At 43.8% G+C, this 21907-nt stretch overlaps 1 protein-coding gene across 2 annotated transcripts in view; it reads right to left on the reverse strand.

Annotated features, from left to right (window-relative positions):
• Positions 1-19707, reverse strand: part of LOC138967179 (laminin subunit alpha-like) — a 168539-nt gene extending 148832 nt beyond the window's left edge. For both annotated transcript variants that reach the window (XM_070339694.1, XM_070339693.1), the window contains exons 1-4: positions 19234-19707; positions 2402-2638; positions 1898-2068; positions 293-506 (exon numbers count right to left, since the gene is read on the reverse strand). In XM_070339694.1, coding sequence (XP_070195795.1) covers positions 293-506; positions 1898-2068; positions 2402-2638; positions 19234-19659 — 1048 coding nt within the window. In that variant the 5' untranslated portion in view covers positions 19660-19707. The remainder of the gene's footprint in view (positions 1-292; positions 507-1897; positions 2069-2401; positions 2639-19233) is intronic.
• Between the last annotated feature and the right edge of the window lie 2200 nt (positions 19708-21907).

Raw genomic sequence — 21907 nt, forward strand, 5'->3', positions numbered from 1 at the left:
GTGTGTGTCTGTATATGTGTGTATTGTGTGTGTGTGTATGTGTGTGTGTGTGTGTGTGTGCATGCGTGTGCATGTGTGTGTGTGTGTGTGTGTGTGCGTGTGCATGTGTGTGTGTGTGCATGTATGCTTGTGTGCGTGCATGTGAGTGAAAGTGCATGCATGTGTGTTTGTGTGTGCATGCATGTGTATTTGTCTGTGCATGTGTGTGTTTTTGTTGTTGTACATCGCCATAAGCTCTTAGGAAATCAATAAATCTTCATTATTATTATTATTATTATTGCCATCTACTCACGTTCACAGACAAAGGGGTCGTTGGAACGATTGCGACGCCAGCGTTTCTGCACAAAGCCAGGACAGCATTGGTCGCACTGGTCACCACAGGTGTTGTGCTCACAGGCGCATGTCAGGTGGAAGCCGTCCACACCGGGGGGGCGGTCACAGCTGTTAGCGTGGCCGTTACACACGCAGCGTCCTCCGATGGAGATGTCTTTGATACTGTAGTAGTACTGGAAAAGAAACAGGTACATTTTACAAAATTATGACGAGCTCACCTTAGTAAGTGAAGTCTAATTGTGGTTTTGTCAACCACAATGTAAAGAGGAAAGGGATTGCGTGATCAATACAGGTTTCTTTTCTTCAAAACTGCTTTAACATTTCTCACACATCTCCGCTCCTACTCCTATTGCATGTTTGTCTCACTTGGTTTAAACAAAACTTTATTCCTTTGTTATTGTGACATACACAATATCTGGCATTTGGGATTCTAACTCAAGCATAGCGCTTATTTTAAGCAATCCCAGTGAAAACATAACAGGAGAAAGCACTTAACATTTTCACCTGTTACAGAGGGATTGTGAATCGTCTTCTTTGCTAAAACTTTGCACATGTCCATATTATTTCTCTCAGCTCCCATTCATTTTCAACTTTATTGACCAGTCACCGATACATTTTTTTGTCTCATCTTCTGCCAACAATTAGGCCAACAAAAAAAAGGTCTGTTTACGGTAACATAGGCCAAAAAAATAGGGTCGGTAGGTCGGGATTTTTTTTCCTTCCAAAAAACCATATTTTTACGTTATTTTGCAAAAAAAAAGGATTTTTTTTTTGTTTTTTTGTTTGTTTTCCCCAAATGCCAAAAAAAGGTCTAGGGTCGCGCGAAAAAAATAGGGTCGGTCGGGTTACCGTAAACAGACTATTTTTTTTTGTGGGCCTTAGCGTACTTTCCTTTCACCTAAAGAGGAGGATCAGAATAAGGTCTCGAAATCAAAATATCACGTTTTCTATCTGCCTGATGTAATTCTTAATAAGCGCTTCTGGCGTGATAACGTGAGACAAGTCCTGTAATCTTGCCACGAGGTGGCGCCAGTTACCAGCCGAAAGAAAGAAAGGGCATAACCTCACCAGAACCGACCATTGTCTGTTTACCGTATAAAATGCATGACTTACACACGAACTGTTACCAAACCGATATGCTATTTGGAACAAATGCAAGTTTTTTTTCCTTTCTCGTGTGATCTTGCCGCGAAGTGGCGCCAGTTACCAGCTGAAAAAAAGAGGGGGCATAACCTCACCAGAACCGCCCATTTACCTCAAACAAGCAGCTGTGCTTCTCCCCATAGCCTGTTGTATGACTCCTGTCCCCCTCTCTTCAAACCCATATTTTCATTACTTTATCAGCAACAGAAAGGCTCTGCTCCTTTCTAAAATCATTTTCTACATTTTACAAGCTGGATCTTCTTTCCCCTTCCATTCATTATCTACTCACCCTGCGAGACAGTGGGGTCTTGTCGAGCTCGCTCTTCCCTCCCCTCTCACTCATTATCTACTCACCCTGCGAGTGACAGTGGGGTCTTGTCGAGCTCGCTCTTCCCTCCCCTCTCACTCATTATCTACTCACCCTGCGAGTGACAGTGGGGTCTTGTCGAGCAACGGCCATAAGATGACCAAGGAGAGTCTTGGTGCGAATGAACCTCAGCTGAATGTCCGTGGCCTTGGTCCACTCCTGCAGGATGTCAGTGTTGGAGAAATTCTCAGCGCTCGGTCGCCCGTTCACCAGTGACACCACAATCTGCACAAAGACCCAGATCACACATCAAGACCAGGGCATGCTTGTCAAGCAACCACACACACACACACACTCACACACGCACAATTAAAACAAAATAAAGGAACATTCCTCTTCTTCTTCTGCGTTCCCGTTGAAACATTCCTCTGAACTTTGTAGTCTGTGTTTACATGTGTTCGAATGTAGATAAGCAGGGATGAAAGTTGGGAAAATGGAAAATCAGGAGTAAACCCCCCAGCAATTATCGCTAGTGATTCAGATCACCTGATAGAAAACCATCGCACAGATGACCCCAATTCAGTTTACAGACTCCGAACGCAATCACAGCGTCCTTACCTCACCGCCTTCCAGGGGCACAACTTTGGAGAACTGGGTGGTACAGAGGACCTGGTCATCGAAGTAGATCGACTCGTCAGCTGCCGCCTCGAAGAACTTGTTGCAATCGCTGGGCGTGTCTGCAAAGAATTGCCAAGGGTTCCACGTCTTGCCATAGTCAATCGACCGTTCCAGAACCCAAACGCCGGGTCGCGGAGAGTTTGCCATTCGGATGAAGACATAGGCAACATGGAATTCCTGCACAAATAGGTGAGTCAGAGATAATCATAGATGTAGGCTGTAAAATGTCACATGATTGCTGTGATGATTTTACTCATGACAAGAAGAAAGGCAATAATGCATAAGAACAGAGAGCAAAGAAGAAAATATTCAGGGGATATCTCAATATTCCCTCAGAAACACAATGCTTGAAACGACAGAATTTATTTGAGAAAATCAAACCACCATACCGTAATTTACAACAACAAAAGGAGATAAAACTCAACTTGCACACCGACGCAGCATGTCACTAATGCATTCATGTGTGAACAGAAAGATTCAAGTCAGAGCACAAATACTGAATGCAGAACTATAGTATAGTTGAACCTCTCTGTTACGACTCCCTCTCAGTTAAGACCCCGTTTTGTGAGATGTTCTGTAATATCCTCCATTTTAAGACTCCCTCCTTTATAAGACACGATTTTCTCAGAGGGGAGGGGGGGGGGGGGGGGGATTCCACTGTAGTACATATGTACTATGTACACAGTATCAAACACCAATCACCCACCCCCCACCCCCACCCCCACCCCCACACCAACATCCTTCCAACTAGGATTCAAGTACATGTAAAACCAAAAGCTCAAAAACTGAATGCACAAGAACGGCACGTGTACACAACATCAAACAACTACTATCACTGTATCAGCCCTCTCTTACCCCCTCCCCTCCTTTAAAATCCTTCAACCCACCTCCTCTTTTTCCAAATGACCAGTTTTCCACTTGATTATTCTGTCACATTATGTACCAATTAATTGAGTAGTTCTCCAGGACTGGCAGAAAACAAACGCCCAAGTCCTTCAGCCAACAGAAAAGCTAGCCAGGCACTTGAGGTCAAGGGTCTCGTGACAGAAGTATCAAGGGCCGAGTGCCATGAATATAGCCACTGGATGGTTCTCCTCTTTTAGTACAAAACGGGCAACTGACAGTGAAAAGGGTTTGCGACACACAGAGTTTGAAAGTATGTTGTCTGTGACAAGGGCATATTACTGAACAAAAAGAACTGTACCCACGGAATACGCGCTATATAAGCTTCATATTGATTGAAAATCTTCTAAAAGATGTTGCGTACAAAACAAAACAAACAAACAAACAATATCCAGTTGGCTTTGCCTTAAATAAATCAGCCCTGTGAAACCTGTTTGCATGTATCTTCAGATAGTCTTTATTTCCTGAATTTACTGGTCTTCTGCGTGAATCTTTCACTGGCCTTATAAGGCCTGAACAGCTATCATCAAAGCTAGGTCAGCTTCTTTTTTGTGTGTGTCTTCTTCTTCTTCTTCAGCGTTCCAGAATGTTCTGGTTACGTGTGAGCTCGTTTTGCCCATTTGGGTTCCCCAAACTATTCTCTCAGAGCATAGTCAGCTTCACTCCGCTTTCGTTGAGTATAGGCATGCTGGGTATTTTTGTGTTTCCATAACCCACCGAACTCTGACATGGATTACAGGATCTTTTCCGTGCGCACTTGATCTTGTGCTTGCGTGTACACACGAAGGGGGTTAAGTCACTAGCAGGTCTGCACAAAGTTGACCTGGGAGATCGGAAAAATCTCCACTCTTAATCCACCAGGCGGCAGCGACCGGGATTCGAACTCACGACCTCCCGATTAGGAGACCAATGTCTTACCACCACGCCACTGCGCCCCTGTGTGTGTCTATTCTCAATGCCCCCTCTCCTCTTTGCCAGTGGAGTCGAACCCCTTTTAAAGAACACTCCAATACCCCCTTTTAAGACCCTGCCGTCTCAAAGTTTCTGTTCATAATCACTACAAATTTCAAGATTTCTTTGCCCCTCCCTCTTCCCTTGTCAAAACCTTCACCCAACCCTAGTCCACCATCAAAACTTTTTATTCATCCAGTCAGACAAACACCCATACCCCCGCCCTCCACCCCCTTGACAAAGAAAAAAAAACCACCATAAATCCAAACCACTTAGCAAGCAGAAATCAGTATTCAGAGACACAAGTCAAAACAAATCTGACGCTCAATCCAGTTGAAATGACTCTAACCAGAGCTGTGATTCTGAAGGACTTTGGGACCGAGTGATAGGACAGACTGAGCAGAAGTGCGGTGAAAAGATCAATGCAAACACTTAAAAAAGGGGGAAACCCTGTCTGAAGGACCCATACTTGAGCACCCGCAGCCCAAACAAAGGGCCTGTGGGGAGCAAACACAGACATGCTCCCCCCCCCCCCCCCCCCCAGGTTGGAGGACCACTAACAGGCAGCTCAATGAGGTGTCACAGAATCCAAGTGGGTGAACAACTGTGTCCAGTATGTGTACACCACAATGAACATCATTTGTGCACACCTACCATTGTGCAATACTACAATGAGACACTGACATTATAACAATATTAATACTCAGTTTTACACAAGTACAGAAAATGCTGACTTCAATTTGAATCTTGAAAGATGTAATTATATTCTTTTATTTGTACACCCTGAAAGTGAAAACAATAACTGGAGAACATCAATATTTGTCTTTAGTTGTTGCAAATAATAACCAAAAATAATGGTCCCCAATTCCATAGATGTCCACAAAACCACCATATGTGACAAACAAACCACCAAAGGAGTTACTGGCACTGTTGGCCTAGGTCGTGGGTTCGAACCCCGGCCGGGTCATACCTAAGACTTTAAAATTGGCAATCTAGTGGCTGCTCCGCCTGGCGTCTGGCATTATGGGGTTAGTGCTAGGACTGGTTGGTCCCGGTGTCAGAATAATGTGACTGGGTGAGACATGAAGCCTGTGCTGCGACTTCTGTCTTGTGTGTGGCGCACGTTATATGTCAAAGCAGCACCGCCCTGATATGGCCCTTTGTGGTCGGCTGGGCGTTAAGCAAACAAACAAACAAACAAACAAAAACCAAAGGAGTTGTAAGAGTATAGCCACGCTTAGTATCAAAGAAGAAAGGAGCAACTCAGCAAGGGTGCATGTTGACTCAGCCACTGTGAATGGGTCAGAGGTCTGAGTCAGCGGCATGCCAACACAAATGTCAAAAGTGAAACTGACCCCCTGACACTTGGATCCTGTTGTACAGTGAAAAGTTAAAATACAGTAGAACCCCCCTTTGACAACCTCAAAACTGAACAAAAACAAAAGTCTGAAAAGGAGGGAGTCTTAAAATGGAGGTCAATTTAAAAAGGTTATGAGCACCAAAAATCAACACCCTGACTGCTTGCTGTGGCGAGTTTAAAGTTTTTGATGAAATGCCTTTAATGCCTTAAAAAACCATTTCTTATTTCATCAAAAATGCCCACTATGTACAGGCGGTTCATTTTAGGTATGTGACCAAGTGGAAGGATAGTATTGTCCCATATATGTACAAGGCTGGCCACATGTGAGATGACAAATAAAATTGAACTGTTTTTATGGGAATTAGGACTAGGCCCTATGCCTTTAAAATGGAAGGAGCCTCTGCTTTGGCTAGTAAAAAATTGTCTTTGGCCACTAAATGAGTAAATCAGTAAATGTTTAGAATATCTTTTACTGTTTTAGTGTATAATTTTGGACTTTCAGCACTGCTAATTTCATCCTCCCCTTACTGTTCCCGATCCTACTCCTACCCCCACCTCCACTACCACCCTTACTGCACCCAGTCACTTTTCACTTGTGTTTATTCAGGCATCATCAATGTTAACAATTTTCAACAATGCAATCAGACACCACAAAAAGGTTTAAGCTAACAGTGATGTGTCTAAAGTATACATGTCCTTGCTGGTGATTCAGGGCTGAATAAATGCCAGTGGAGATATAAAAAGATGCAGAGAGTGTAATACAAAAGGGTGAATGTGTAATGAGGTGTAGAGAGAGTGCTTAACAAGAAAAAGCTTACAAAGCGCTTTCTCATATTTCCTGTGCAAAATCCAAGGATGGACTCAAGAGGAAACCCCTCCAAGGGCGGATCAATTCACTTTGGAGGGGGGGGTTACAAAATGACTGCGAAGATACAAGTTGACGGCGCCTTCGGCGCCTAAGCCTCTAGGGGGGTTCGGGGGCATGCCCCCCCGGAAATTTTTTATATCCAAAGAAGCAAAATAGAGCTATCTGGTGCATCCTGAGCCAATAAATTACCTCTGAAACCTCTTACCAAAATGCCATTCAGGAAGTTCTTTTGTTGATGTATGTTTTTTGTTGATGTATGTTTGAACTTTTTTGGGGGGTGGGGGGTGGGGGGGGGTTACGTAACCCGTGTAACCCCCCCCCCCCAGATCCGCCCTTGCCCTCCCATTACCCAACCCAAACCACTCTCTCTCTCTCTCTGTAAGTTTCTCTCTCTCTGTAAGTTGCTCTCTCTCTCTCTCTCTCTCTCTCTCTCTCTCTCTCTCTCTCTCTCTCTCTCTCTCTCTCTCTCACACACACACACACACCCTCACACATACACACACACACAGGGGGCAACCTAAAGAATACTGGAATGTATGAACTCACATCAAAGTCAAAAGCGGGCAAACCAGATTAGCGAGGGAAGCACATTTTATCATCATAAGATTCATATTTTGAAGTAAACTGCCCCTCACACGCTGATAAAAAGATATACAGTAAAACCTGCGAGCAAAGGACACCCTTGGGGAGCCTTGCCACTGTCCTTTGTAGCAAGGTGTCCTTTCTTTTGAATATGAATGCACCGACATTTTTTGGGAAGAAAAAAACCAGCCAAATAGTTTTATTTCATGTGTGTGCATGTAAATTATGTAAATAGAGTGTCTATGCATGTTTAGTTCTTTCATTTTCTTTCATTACATGTAATAATGCAGCACACACCAAGGAGAGTCATCAGTCACTGATTCTTTTTTGCCACAGTAATTATTAAAACTCAAAAAGTTTTGAAGCTCTCAAGTTTGTTTTGAGAGAGAGAGAGAGAGAGAGAGAGAGAGAGAGAGAGAGAGAGAGAGAGAGAGAGAGAGAGAGAGAGAGAGAGAGAGAGAGAGAGAGAGAGAGAGAGAGAGAGAACGGAGAACGAGCGATAGAGAGAGAGAGAACAAAGAACGAGCGAGAGAGAGAGAGAGAGAGAGAGAGAACGACTGAGCGAGAGAGAACGGAGAACGAGCGATAGAGAGAGAACGGAGAACAAGCGATAGAGAGAGAACGAGCGAGTTAGAGAACGAGCGAGAGAGAGAGAGAGAGAGAGAACGACTAAGCGAGAGAGAGAGCGAGAGAGAGAGAACGACTAAGAGAGAGAGAGAGAGAACGACTGAGCGAGAGAGAGAGAGAGAGAGAACGAGCGAGAGAGGCACCGGATTCCCACTGACTCAGAATTTGTGAACGATCAGCTTTGATGTTGGAAATTTGCGTTCTTCCACTCAGCTCATCAGCCGTTTTTCGAACTGAGAGCCCCTTGTCCAATTTCTTTATCACATCGACTCTTTCTTCTGAAGTCAGAAATGTCCGTTTTGACATGATGAGACCGCGATCGACGAAGGATGAGACGAAGATGCATCACAGTACAGAAAGTAGAAACCCTAACTTGTTTTTGTTTGTGAGTTCAGTTCAATTCACGGCATCGACCAATGAGCGTGCACCATACAAAAATCAATCTTTCAAGTGCTGTCGTTGGCTTACAAAATAAGCTCGCGCGTTCACATCGCCAGCGAGATTGTCTAACCAAGATGGCGGACCGTTGTTGACAAGTAACGAACCAAATCGGGACCAAAAAAGAGTGTCCGCGTCCGCGCCTTTGAGGTGTTCGCTCTTTTAAGGTGTTTTTGAGTGTAAAATACATCCGTCCTCACTTGAAGTGTCCGTTATGCAAAGGTGTCCGCCGAATTAAGGGTCCGCTGGATGCAGGTTTTACTGTATTGCTATTTCATATGTTACGTGGATTTCCATTGGTCAATTGGGCAAAACTGAGCTCAGTGCAAAAGTGATATCGACGACATTTCCGTTGATATCAGTTTTGATATCGACGACCTCTTTATTGCTTCCCCACTTCAAAAACAAAAACACCTAAATTTAAAAACAAACAAATATATATGAAAATGTAATTATCCCAGAATTTAGTTGAGCAAGTGACTAAAGACTTTTTGAAAGAAAAGACATTTTGAAAAACTGAAAAGTACAAGAAAAGAGTGAACAAAAAGAAATAATAATCAGAGGGAGGGATATGGAACAGCCAAAACTGAGACAAATACTTTTTTAATTTCTTTACAGTAAATACAAAATGTCCAGAGAATTAGCAATATATCTAACATTGACTGACTGTGTGATGATATCTTCTGCTATTGGTCTGTTTCGACAGTGTTATCAAAATCTCGACCCTCCGGTCTCGATTTTTATATCACTTTCTCAACAGACCATAGCAGAAGATATCATCACACAGTCCGTCAATATTGGGTAAAATGCCCACACAATATCAAAAGTGCAACTATGGAGCAAATACTTCTGTGAGTATGCCAACTGCCAACAGCCGCTATCATGATAGTTATCCAGTGGTTACTTTAAAGTTCACCACATGAAATGGCTTGTTATCACTGACGCTGTATACCACGCCCGAATTTCTCTATGAGATAATAAAGTATTCTTATTCTTAATCCCAGGGAGGAATTTCAATGGGGAGAGCACTTTGTGGGTAACACTCCCTAAGAGCTGAGTCCTAACTAGATCTATCTCAGCTTGTGAATGGACTGGGTTACAAAGTGACCACCAGGGGCAGAGGTCAAACCAGCCACACTTCAAAGGAATGGTGACAGGGATACCATGTAGGGATGAAGTGCTGGCTAAGAATAACTGCTTGAGTCAGCAGGTTTTTTTTTTAAAAGCTGCTGTTACTTTACTTATTCTAAATGGGGCAGATGAGAACGGCAACTCATTTCTTCGTGATTAAAAAAAAAGGAAAGGAAAAAGATTGTCAAAAAATGTGTATGCATTGGTATATCAATGTGTGTGTCTGAATGTATCTATATGTGGATGAGTGAGGTGTGTGTGTGTGGGGGGAGGGGATAGGTGAGTATGTGATCTATAGTATGAACTTCCTAACCGAAAAGATTTCCTTATAGTCATATATATGTAACTAAAACATGTATACGGTAGTCCTGTTTTCTCCTTCCCATCCACACTTCAGCGTCCATAGCGGGACACGAAAAACGAAATGAACAAACGCGAACAACGCACGCGCCGGCCGGCGGCAGACTACATACAAAGAGACCTACATATTTCTCCGACCCTGACCAATCAATGCCACGAGTCACAACACAGTGAACAGTGGCAGACTTCAAGACGCTCAGATAGCGCTTTACATACCCCCGTAATGACCCAAGTTGCTTCATGAATGCGATCATTCAATTTTCACCGGTCTGCGGTTTCTGTGACAGAAGTCCTTTTTTTAAACTTTAAAAATTTTTTTTTACTGTGTAAGCACTTTTACCGCGAGAAAACTGTTTTCCATTGTAAAGCATGCTAAAACCATCCTTTGGTCGAGTCGGAAACAGTGGATAAAGAGATTACGGCTTGCTGGGCCAGAGGGAAAGGGAGGGGTGGGGGCCGGAGGGCGGTGGGGATCTGTTGCAAGTACAGTATCATCTGGAGCCGTTCAAGAAAAACGCCAAACTAAAGTTACATCTCATTGTGTCAGTTATAAGCGCGCTTTACTCATGAAACTTGAAATTCAATTCGGCTTTCTGGGCCATAAGTGTCGTTTGCCCCCTCTCTCTCTCTCTCTCTCTCTCGTCAGTTTTGTCAAATGCCTAATACAGAGAGAGAGAGAGAGAGAGAGAGAGAGAGAGAGAGAGAGAGAGAGAGAGGGGTGTGTGTGGGGGGGGGGGGGGGGGGGGAGGGGAGAGAAACCGCCAGACTAATAGCACTAAAATTTGTGCTGACGGAGCAATGAATAGTTGAATGAACCGAGGCAGACGGTGCATGCCTTGTTCACCCTGCGCGACTGACACATAAACAAACCGCACAATACTAATCTGCAATTTACATCATGTGCACCTACCCACACCCTCCCCCTTTCACACAGAGAACAGCAAATTAAAGTTAAACACACACACACACACGTCTCTCATTGACAGACAGTAGATGGTAAAAATAACCCCGCCCTTCCCACAATGGATGACTCCTGACCGCAAGTCAGAAGTCGAATGAGCCTCTCTATGACGGCTTACTAGTGCCAAAACGTCATAATTGTAATTGATAATTACCATTTTCACGTGTTTATTACTAATTTTCTTAATAATTACTAACTTTCACCTGTTAATTACTAATTTTTAGTTTTGGCTCACTTGCTGACGGATTGCTAGTGCCAAAACTAAAAATTAGTAATTTTCCCGTGAAAATGAGTAACTAACAGGTGAAAACAGTAACTGACAGCGTTAATAAGTAATTATCACGTGATAATGGGTAACCCCAGGTTTTGGCACTAGTAAGCCGTCATAGGGCTTACTAGTGCCAAAACCTCATAATTGTAATTATCAAGGGAAAATTACTAATTTTCCCTTGATAATTACCATTTTCACGTGTTAATTACTAATTTTCCCGGGAAAATTACTAACTTTCACCTGTTAATTACTAATTTTTAGTTTTGGCTCACTTGCTGACGGATTGCTAGTGCCAAAAGTGAAAATTACTAATTATCCTGTGAAAATGAGTAACTAACGAGTGAAAACAGTAACTGACAGAGTTAATTAGTAATTATCACGTGATAATGGGTAACCCCAGGTTTTGGCACTAGTAAGCGGTCATACCTCTCCTCAGCTACTCTATCTATTTACAATGGACTCCGACCCCCCCCCCCCCCCCCCTTTAGAAGAACCCCAAACATTTCCGAAAATTCAATCTTTAAATGGAGGGAGTCTTAAACTTACGTGAAATGTACAGAGATTACGAACAGATAATCCGAAGCTAGGTCTTAAAAGAGAGGAAGTCTAAAATTGGTGAATCTTAAAAGGAGGGTTCCACTGTGCACACAATGATTGACAACTTGATTGTGGAGAACGTTACCATCCTCTCCCCCCCCCCCCCCCCTCCCAAATCTCTGACCTATCTTGTCGTTTCATGCACTTTTTCTGTCAACTTATGCGTCGTTGAGTTTCCTCCTGCACGCCCCTCACTCTTCCCACAGTGTTCTCCTTGACGTTACACGAGTGAATGCATGTAATTGTAATATAAAGCGCAACGCGAGCTCACATGTGTCCTTTGTGCATTTAGACGACCTTCCGCGAAGAAAGAGGGGGGGGGGGGGGGGGGGGATCACTGTACACTGTTCATTTTCAACCACTTAATTTAATCCTCTTTCTGCCTTCTGAGCATGAGAGAAGAGACAGCCAGAGATACGGAGAGAGAGAGAGAGAGAGAGAGAGAGAGAGAGAGAGAGAACGTGTGTGTTAGGGGGCTGGGCCGCTACTGCGCGGGTCCGCTATTGCGCGAATCTAACCCTAACCCTAAAGATTCGCGCAATAGCGGCCCCGCGCAATAGCGGGCCGACCCCTGTGTGAGTATGTGTGTGTGTGTGTGTGTGTTTCGCTCTTCCAGACACACACACACAAACTATTATAGCATCTACACACCACAACCACAGAAGAAACCAAACTGCCCCCATCTCTACACGATACACTGGTCAGCAAAGTGTCAACAAAGATTGATGGCCCATGTCTGTTGTCACCGCTGGACAGTGGTCAGTGCTGTCAGTAGTATAACCACTGTAACATGTACACATCACAATGACGGTAGCGAGCGAGCCCATGCTCCACACGTCAAGATTATGCTGTAACACTAGGGGGTAACCGAGATTCAAGCATGCGATAACCGGTACGTTGTGGAATTTTGTGGGGACCTAGGATACGTATAAGTGAAAATGACCTTTCAGCACAAATTAGTCAAACTCTTTCCAGGCCCGTTTCTCAGAAACTGCTCTATAATTGAACCGTTGAAGCTCAAAAAGTCGGACATTTCTTATGTGTGATTTTTGAAGAGCTGCCAGAAGTTTCATTACATGTATTTCGATTTCAAAAAACTGTGATGTGACTGGTTTTCGAGTCTACCAAAGCACGCCCAAGTTGCTTGCCTCCAGGTGGAAAAATTATCATACTCAAACTTTGCATATATATATATAAACGAAATACGAGTGAACAGCATTGCTTAAATAATGGACACATGGGGAAACAGTCCATACCAAAATGTCCTCCTAAAATCTGTTCTCACACACACAGACAGAGAAAGAGAGACGCACACTGACACATAACATAAAGAGACAGAAACCAAGAGAAAATCTCAAATCCGTGGAAGAACTACCTACTCTTTAAAGCCTAAAGCAAACAGGCAGGGAAAACGGGTCGCGCCCCTGTCCCCAAACCAACGGTCACATGCAATGGTCACCGTGGTCATTTAAAACGTCACTGGCCCGTGAACGCGGCCCCTTTTCATGTGGCCCTTTTGTTCGTCCGACCGTGTCCTCCTGCTCTAATGCCCTGCAAGATTTCGGACGAGGTTTAAAGGTACATTCCTTCTTGTGTAAGCAATAATGATTCAGTAACTGACTAACACGGGATAAAGAGCATCCTTATGCAGTCTTGAGTCGAGCGTTTGAAACTGCCTGAGCCTGAAGGCGGGCGTAACTTACACCTCTTGGTATCAGTCTGCCTTAGAGATGAGGACGACAGTTGACCAAATGGCTAGAATAGCGCGCTGCATTTTCCTGCATATAACGCCGCGACGGTGCCTGGGCTAAACACTGGCGGGCACTGCTCACAGCCCGGCACACGGCACTGTAAACATTCCCCGTCCCTTCACCTCGCTCGCCACCATCCGCCCTACCCTTGGTCTCATGCCTGTATGGGCAGAATATACCTGCGCAGTTTCAGCGGCACAGACGACGCACTGCCTATTATTTATGCCGCGATAGGGATTATGACGAGTACTTGGCCTGTTTTCCTTTCATGCAACGTGTAGCGGGCTGGGATAATCTGCAGTGCGTCGTGGGTCCTGCTGAAGTTACATATATATGTGAGCGGAGCCCCTTACACATGCAAAAACAACACCACCCTGGCTGCTTTCTTTGCACAGTGGGAATTTTGTTGTTGATTAAATTATTCGACTGAGTGACAGCTGTGTTCATTTAGTGATACAATTCCATTCTGCACATAATACAGTCACGCAATTGACTTCTGGTACGTGCCCAAGTGGAAAGCTGATCTCATCCACACAAAAACGAACAGATTTGAAGGAAACTTTCACTGGAGTGGACGGAAAACATCGTCCCAAACCTCCCTTCTGGTTTTCCCCCAAATCTTGGCTGGTTGCACCTGAACGAACAACGAAGAGAAACAGGCATGAGACCAAGGGTAGGGCGGATGGTGGCGAGAGAGTGAAGGGAGGGGGAATGTTTATAGTGCCGTGTGCCGGGCTGTGAGCAGTGCCCGCCAATGTTTAGCTCAGGCACCGTCGCGGCAGACAGGACTTAGTTCTATGCAGGAAAATGCAGCGCGCTATTCTGGCCATCTGGCCAACTGTCGTCCTCATCTCTAAGGCAGACTGACACCAAGAGGTGTAAGTTACAACCGCCTTCAGGCTCAGGCATTTTCAAACGCTCGACTCAAGACTAGAAAGGCAAAACGAGAATGCTAGCAGGGACATGGGGATTTGTGGTAGGGGGTGGAGGGGTTTCTGAGCCGTCCCCATACCCCCCCCCTCCCTCCCCTTACAAACCACACACCCAGTGTCATGTGCCTGTAACTTGAAGTTGAATGAACACGTGTAATGCAAATTGGCAGCGTTTCCTTTTTGGCTTCCACTGACTGACTTCGAGGTTCTCCGGGCCTTCTCACTTTTGTTGCTTCTTTACTCAGAGCGAACGACATGATGTAACATGTTACCATGGCGTAAACGGGAGGATTTCTTCTTTTCGTCATTCCCTACTGCATTATACATGTACTCTGCTTACAATGCACATTTATAAGCAGTTCTTCTTGACTTCTCTTTAGTTGGCACCTTGGATAAGTTGAAACAACCCCAAAAAACAGCACTCCAACAGTGTTCTTCTTTTTTTCAACCTCAATGTTTTCATATCTGGGACAGGATGAGAAACGGATTGTACACTAAATTTGTCATTTCAGATTCTTAGCATGCATGAAAAGTATAGAAACTTCCAGCATTTAAAAACGACACTTTTTCCTTTTTAGTGTTTTAGTCTTCTCTGATCCAGTTTACACTGCAAGGAGTAACTTTAGAGTATATGTCCCTAATGGTGGCGGAATATCTTTTACCCCTTATGCTTTATCAGTAATTTAAAACATCATATATACACTTTAGGGTGATCTACTTAATCATATTAGTACATAAAAAAACCTGTGTCCGAAACCAGAACTTATTTAAAAGCTGTGTCAGCACAAAAATCTGTTCTGTCTGTACACTCTTCATGGCTGTGCATAGGGTTTCCTACTTGTGTCTGAACCGTGAACTAGGCTGGCGCAAAATCAGGTCAGGTTATCAGCACTCTCCATCTACTTTGCTTACACAGACCTCCACCCCTCCCTCTGTGCATGATACTGTATACTCTGTACCCCATCACCCCACCCCCCTTTCCCCTACTTTATCTACTTTGCTTCCCCTCCTTTTTTTCCCTCCCTACCGAATTTTGTACATTTTTGCTGCATACTTTCAGTGCCCCCCCCCCCCCCCCTCCCCAATTCCTGAAGCTAAGCTATAACTCAGACTCTGTTGGTTTATGATCACATCTCCGTGGCATCACGCCTATTTCCTGCAGCTTTTCCTCAACGAGAGGCTTGGCTGATGCGGTTTCCGTCCACGAACAGGGGCAACCAAGAGCCGCCGAAGTCAAGTGGAAACTCGGGTCAGGCAAGAAATGCAAAGATTTTTGGATACGAGAGAGAGAGAGAGAGAGACTGATTTTTAATACATAAGGATAGAGGTTTTAGTCACAGCAGAGTCTTGCCATGTGTGTGCGTGCGTGCATGTGTATGTGTGTGTGTGAGAGAGAGAGAGAGAGATAGAGAGAGAATGTTAGCCTACATCTTTAAACACTGACCCCCTCCCCCTCAATCTTGCTCTCTCTACCCCCCCCCCCCCCCCGCCCCCATCTCTCTCGTGTGATATATAAATGTATTTTGTCAGATGAGATACTGTGTTTCCACCTTTTCTCTTCTGCCATCATATTCACAAACAACAAAAAATATCATAAGCACACAATGCACCAACAAGTAGAGAGAGAGACTGAGAAGAAGAAGGGAAACTTTGACAAGAGGTTGACAGGTGGGGTATGCAGTATGCGCCCTGTGACTAGGTTTTTCATGTTGCTCCCTAATGACCGCCCCAGTAAAAACTAAAACGTTGCAGCCTTGGTGCGTGTTTTATTCAATTTCTCATACACACGTTTCAAACAATAACAACATTAAGAACGTTAACAAGCAGATTGCTTATGGACACGTTCTTGAAATGATAATCAATACACATTCCGATAGCAAAACATGGCGAACCAGTGATAGCTTCAACACTTATCTTGATAATCTTTCATTTATTTTATACAAATAAGATGATATGAAGAGAGAGAGACAGAGAGAGAGACAGAGAGAGAGAGAGGGAGCGTTGCAGCCTTGTCTGGAAACCCAACACTACCCCCTTCACGCCTTATCCATATGCCTGATAGCAGCCTCCAACTACCCCCCCCCCCCCCCCCTAATCTCGCAGGGTTTCCAACTTTTCTTCAAGTCACAGCTCCCTGAAAATGCATGAATTTGTTTGGAAATGCCAATAGACCCTATCGGTATTCCAAGCTCTCGTGATCTCTCTCAAACTTCAGAGCATAGCAAAGCATGCGGTACAGCGATCTCGTGCGAGCTGCACAAGCCATGGTTCGAAGTTCTCGCGATGTTCAAAGCATAACAAAGATCGTGTCTCGCGAGAGCTGCTCAGATACCGAAAAGGTCTATACAGCTACACAAATAACCCAATCATATTTTCTGCTGTCAAACCCCAGGAATTGTCCAATTTGTAGTTTATTTACCATCCTCGCTTCCTTCCTGTGACGAAACCTGAGAATCTTTGAAATTAGGAAAAAATGGTTTGAAATTCTGGTGTCCAAAATACAGGTATCATTGTATGTTCAATATCACTATGTCCTGTCCATCTTCAGCTCTTTGAGTTGAAGGTTTTGAAAAATTCGGGAAATCTATCAGTTTCAGGAAATAAGTGTTGGTATAATGAATTCATGATTTCCTGATGGAAAGTTTAATCCACTGGTGTTAGATTTAGCCTTTAAAAGCCCAGTATTAATTCAACTACCAAAGTAAAACTAATACATCATGCGCCTATGGTTCCAGGCCACATCAGCCACAGGCCAGTGGGCAAGGCAGAGCTTTTCCAGATGTTGTACATGTATGTATAGCATGCCACTGTACAAGGTATGGAGGAGAAAACCATTTGTGTAATGGGGATACTACATCCTTTCCTACATCATGTCTACAGACAGTCTGGTGAATGAATACAGGATGTACATATTTAGGGTCCATACATAATATGAACAAGTCTGCAAAACGAGTTGGGATGGGGGGGAGGGGGTGGTGGTAGATGGTGATGAAAAAAGATGAGTAATAGTTGTAGGAAATAGCTCAGCATCACCATTCACAAATGACTGGTGCTTTTCACTTGCAATGAGGATTTCCTACTCTCAGTTCTCTGTTACCAATGATTTGGGGCAACGTTCTTGGGTTTGGAGGAATTAAATAGGGTCAGCTGAGGAACCATAAACTTATCATTATATTTAGTCAAGTTTTGACTAAATATTTTAACATCGAGGGGGAATCGAAACGAGGGTCGTGGTGTATGTGCGTGTGTGTGTCTGTGTGTGTGTGTGTGTAGAGCGATTCAGACTAAACTACTGGACCGATCTTTATGAAATTTGACATGAGAGTTCCTGGGTATGAAATCCCCGAACGTTTTTTTCATTTTTTTGATAAATGTCTTTGATGACGTCATATCCGGCTTTTCGTGAAAGTTGAGGCGGCACTGTCACGCCCTCATTTTTCAACCAAATTGGTTGAAATTTTGGTCAAGTAATCTTCGACGAAGCCCGGACTTCGGTATTGCATTTCAGCGTGGTGGCTTAAAAATTAATTAATGACTTTGGTCATTAAAAATCGGAAAATTGTAAAAAAAAATAAAAATTTATAAAACGATTCAAATTTACATTCATCTTATTCTTATTCTCCATCATTTGCTGATTCCAAAAACATATAAATATGTTATATTTGGATTAAAAACAAGCTCTGAAAATTAAATATATAAAAATTATTATCAAAATTAAATTGTCGAAATCAATTTAAAAACACTTTCATCTTATTCCTTGTCGGTTCCTGATTCCAAAAACATATAGATATGATATGTTTGGATTAAAAACACGCTCAGAAAGTTAAAACAAAGAGAGGTACAGAAAAGCGTGCTATCCTTCTTAGCGCAACTACTACCCCGCTCTTCTTGTCAATTTCACTGCCTTTGCCATGAGCGGTGGACTGACGATGCTACGAGTATACGGTCTTGCTGAAAAATGGCATTGCGTTCAGTTTCATTCTGTGAGTTCGACAGCTACTTGACTAAATGTTGTATTTTCGCCTTACGCGACTTGTTTTTTGTTTTATACACTTGACCCAAGGACTACTAAAGGGTCCCTTTAGTAGTCCTTGACTTGACCACATACTAAAAATTAATAGCCTGGCTGCATTCTGTGCAGAGTGGACACTTGTTCAAGTTTCATGACCGACACATATCAATCTGCGCAATTCAGAAAAAAAACACTCTTAACAAGTCACACCATGGCTGTCAATTTTGGTATGTGTGTAAGTGGACGAATGCTCTTAGACCAAGATAAAAAAAATCAATGTTTCCAATTCCCCAACCAACCCTTTTTTCCTCCAAACCCTGGAACTTCTGAAAAAAGGTCAAAACTATTTTGCAGACTTTACAAGGAAAGTTACTTTTCTCAGACATCCAGGAGACACAGCTCACACGTTTTCTCGCAAAAAAAACCCCACATGCCCCGGTGAAAAATAAAAAGTAAACTTCAATTAAAAATTAACCAACAAACTGACTATTTTTGAGGGTCTTTTCATCAGAAACAAACATTTTATTGTTATTGGGTCTTACGTCGTGCGCAAACCTTGATGGATCTATAGGCATTGACAAGATAATAATGGGAAGAAAGGTATGTATGTAAAATCATTAACAAAAACAGCATGTACATGTATGCAATTTTTCTCTCTCTAGCTAGTGAAACATAAGGTTGCAGGTCTGCCAGTGTAACCAATCTGTTCTGCTTTGACTTCCTTGAATATATTGCTGCATTGAAATATATGTATTTGTAAATTTATGGATATTTGTTGTATAAATATTTTAGTAAATTTATACCATCCCTTTTAATTCATGTATTAATGAGACGGTGTGCATATCTGGGTACTACTTACCCTGAGGGATGTGCACTGTGCGTGTGGTGCGCTGGGGGGGGTGTGTGTCTAGAAAGAGTGTTTTTATCAATGTTCTTGTATGTTACTGATACTCACGGACACACACACACCAACATGTATGCAATCATGCGCACAAACATCCATCCCAAACCGTCCAATGCTGACTTACCTGTCCCAGATGGACGGTGAGGTTGACTTTGTTGTACTGCACACCCCGAGACAAGGGAGGGCTCTGCCACCATCGCTCCGTTCCATCCACGGCATAGATCGCCCGATGGTCTTGCTGGGGGATGTCCGGGTAGCAGTAATCACACAACTGACCACGGATCACCTCTCTGGTGGTTTGATCTTCGCTACCTGTTGCACCAGTCAAACGACAAAAAAGTTCCGGTCGGGGAACATCGACGCCGCAAGTCGCCGTGGCTGTTATATTCTTCCCTTGCGCCAAGTTGAAATATGGCGGCGTCAGCACTTGTGCATTCACATTTTTCACAGTCGTGGTCGTCATCAGCATCAAAATCCATGTTTGCAAACATAAAAGGCGCGTCATTGTAAAATGTGCAGCGACTACGGGAGAAGTGTCCCGTCTCGCCATCTTTGCACTCACTGAATCAACTGAAGAAAGGGGGGGAATCCTGCACCGCACAGGAGCTGGGAGGGGGTCAACTTTAATGGTTTTGCCCTCTGGACGGTGCGCACTTTAATTGCCGGAGGGGTGGCAGGATAACGCGTGTTACAGTCAATGGGCTTTATTTTCGGCTGAGTGACAGTTAACGTGTCAGCTGGGGCGAAACTATGAATGAAATCAGAACCTATTGTTTGAGTAAGACCTTTTCCAAGTATGTTTTACGCGCTGGAAAGAAAGGGGGCCGACATGCCGAACTAAGTTCTCCCCAGGCGCAGGTATGGTTTCGCCGAGTGCGAAAATCTGTGAACTCTGACCGAGCGCACGCCTCTTTGCTGCATGTGCTGTTTGCGCGTGTTAGGCGGTGGCCGAGAGGTTAAGATCAACTACGCCGATGCTCGCGTTTGCGTGATTTTCGGTTGATTTTCTTCACCTTTCTGTTCAAACTTTGTCTTTTTTTCAGGGTGTTTGTGGAAAGCTGCGGATTCTCTGTATTACCGTGAATCAGGCGGCAGGTTGCTGTTATGTGGATTGTTCAAGTTGTTTATTCGTTTTACATTGGTTTCTGAACGTCTGACGGAATCTACTAATGGCAACTCTTTGCCGCTGAGGGAGGTCTGTCTTTGCAAAATACTTTACAGTTTTTGCACATGAATACCTCAGTGAGGTAGTTGCAAGACAATGTCGAATAAAAGCAACAACACATGTCACGTTAAATAACACGTACTCACACCGTACTGATACCGTGGTTGCACTAGGCAAATCTGTCCCGCGGTTGCACCCTTATTTTTCTGTCCGAAGGGAGACACGCGACGTAAGTTTCTGCACAAAATCACCTGTAATTCCTCACAAATGACATATCATCACAAAACTACCGTTTGTACTTTGGCCTAAGGTGTCATAGCATCATATCATCGATTTGTTTCATTGCTTCAATGTGTTTGTGAACGTTGGCCTTCAAGTATTTACACATTTCAAGCGCATTCTGTGCAAATTTTGACTTTCCGCAGTTACTAGGGGGTCCCCCCGCGGGTTAGGGGGAAGAATTTACCCGATGCTCCCCAGCATGTCGTAAGAGGCGACTAACGGATTCTGTTTCTCCTTTTACCCTTGTTAAATGTTTCTTGTATAGAATATAGTCAATCATTTGTAAAGATTTTAGTCAAGCAGTATGTAAGAAATGTTAAGTCCTTTGTACTAGTACTTGCATTCTCCCAGTAAGGTAATATATTGTACTACGTTGCAAGCCCCTGGAGCAAATTTTTGATTAGTGCTTTTGTGAACAAGAAACAATTGACAAGTGGCTGTATCCCATCTCCCCCCTTTCTCCGTCGCGATATAACCTTCGTGGTTGAAAACGACGTTAAACACCAAATAAATAAATAAAGAAAGAAAGTTACTAGGGAAATTCAAGCACATGAGAAAGGCTACACGCGATTGTAATGTGATCTATGGTCATTTCTTGACATCTGGGTCAGATGGTATGATTTAAAGTGGTGCAGGAGCGTCATATTTCATGAATCTGTGAAGACATTCAAAGATTTGTCGGTTGCGCATCTCCGAAGTGGCTGGTTGCGCATCTCCGAAGTTTTGGCTTTGTTTCGGTTGCGCGGCACCGCCAAAGCATTTCCTTAGTATTTTGCCTACATTATGCTAAATAAAATTAAAATGTTGATCGTCAGCGCCCGCCCCTTCTTCTTCTTCTTCTTCTTCTTCTGTGTTCGTGGGCTGAAACTCCCACGTACACTCGTGTGTTTTTTTGCACGAGTGGAATTTTACGTGTTTGACCGTTTTTTACCCCGCCATTTAGGCAGCCATACGCCGTTTTCGGAGGAAGCATGCTGGGTATTTTTGTGTGTCTATAACCCACCGAACTCTGACATGGCGGATTGCAGGATCTTTTTCGTGCGCACCGCTTGGTCTTGTGCTTGCGTGTACACACGGGGGTGTTCGGACACCGAGGAGAGTGTGCACACAAAGTTGACTCTGAGAAATAAATCTCTCGCCGAACGTGGGGACGAACTCACGCTGACAGCGGCCAACTGGATACAAATCGAGCGCGCTACCGACTGAGCTACATCCCCGCCCAGCGCCCGCCCCAATTTTTGGGGCCGCCCGGAGGATTTTTTTATTTGTGTGTGTGTATGTGTGATTTTCATGCTCCAAAGTGACATTTTCGCATCTGACAAGGCATGCACATGAATTCAGTGCAATGTTG

The sequence above is a fragment of the Littorina saxatilis genome, linkage group LG5 (genome assembly GCF_037325665.1).
Source record: "Littorina saxatilis isolate snail1 linkage group LG5, US_GU_Lsax_2.0, whole genome shotgun sequence".
NCBI lineage: Eukaryota > Metazoa > Mollusca > Gastropoda > Littorinimorpha > Littorinidae > Littorina > Littorina saxatilis.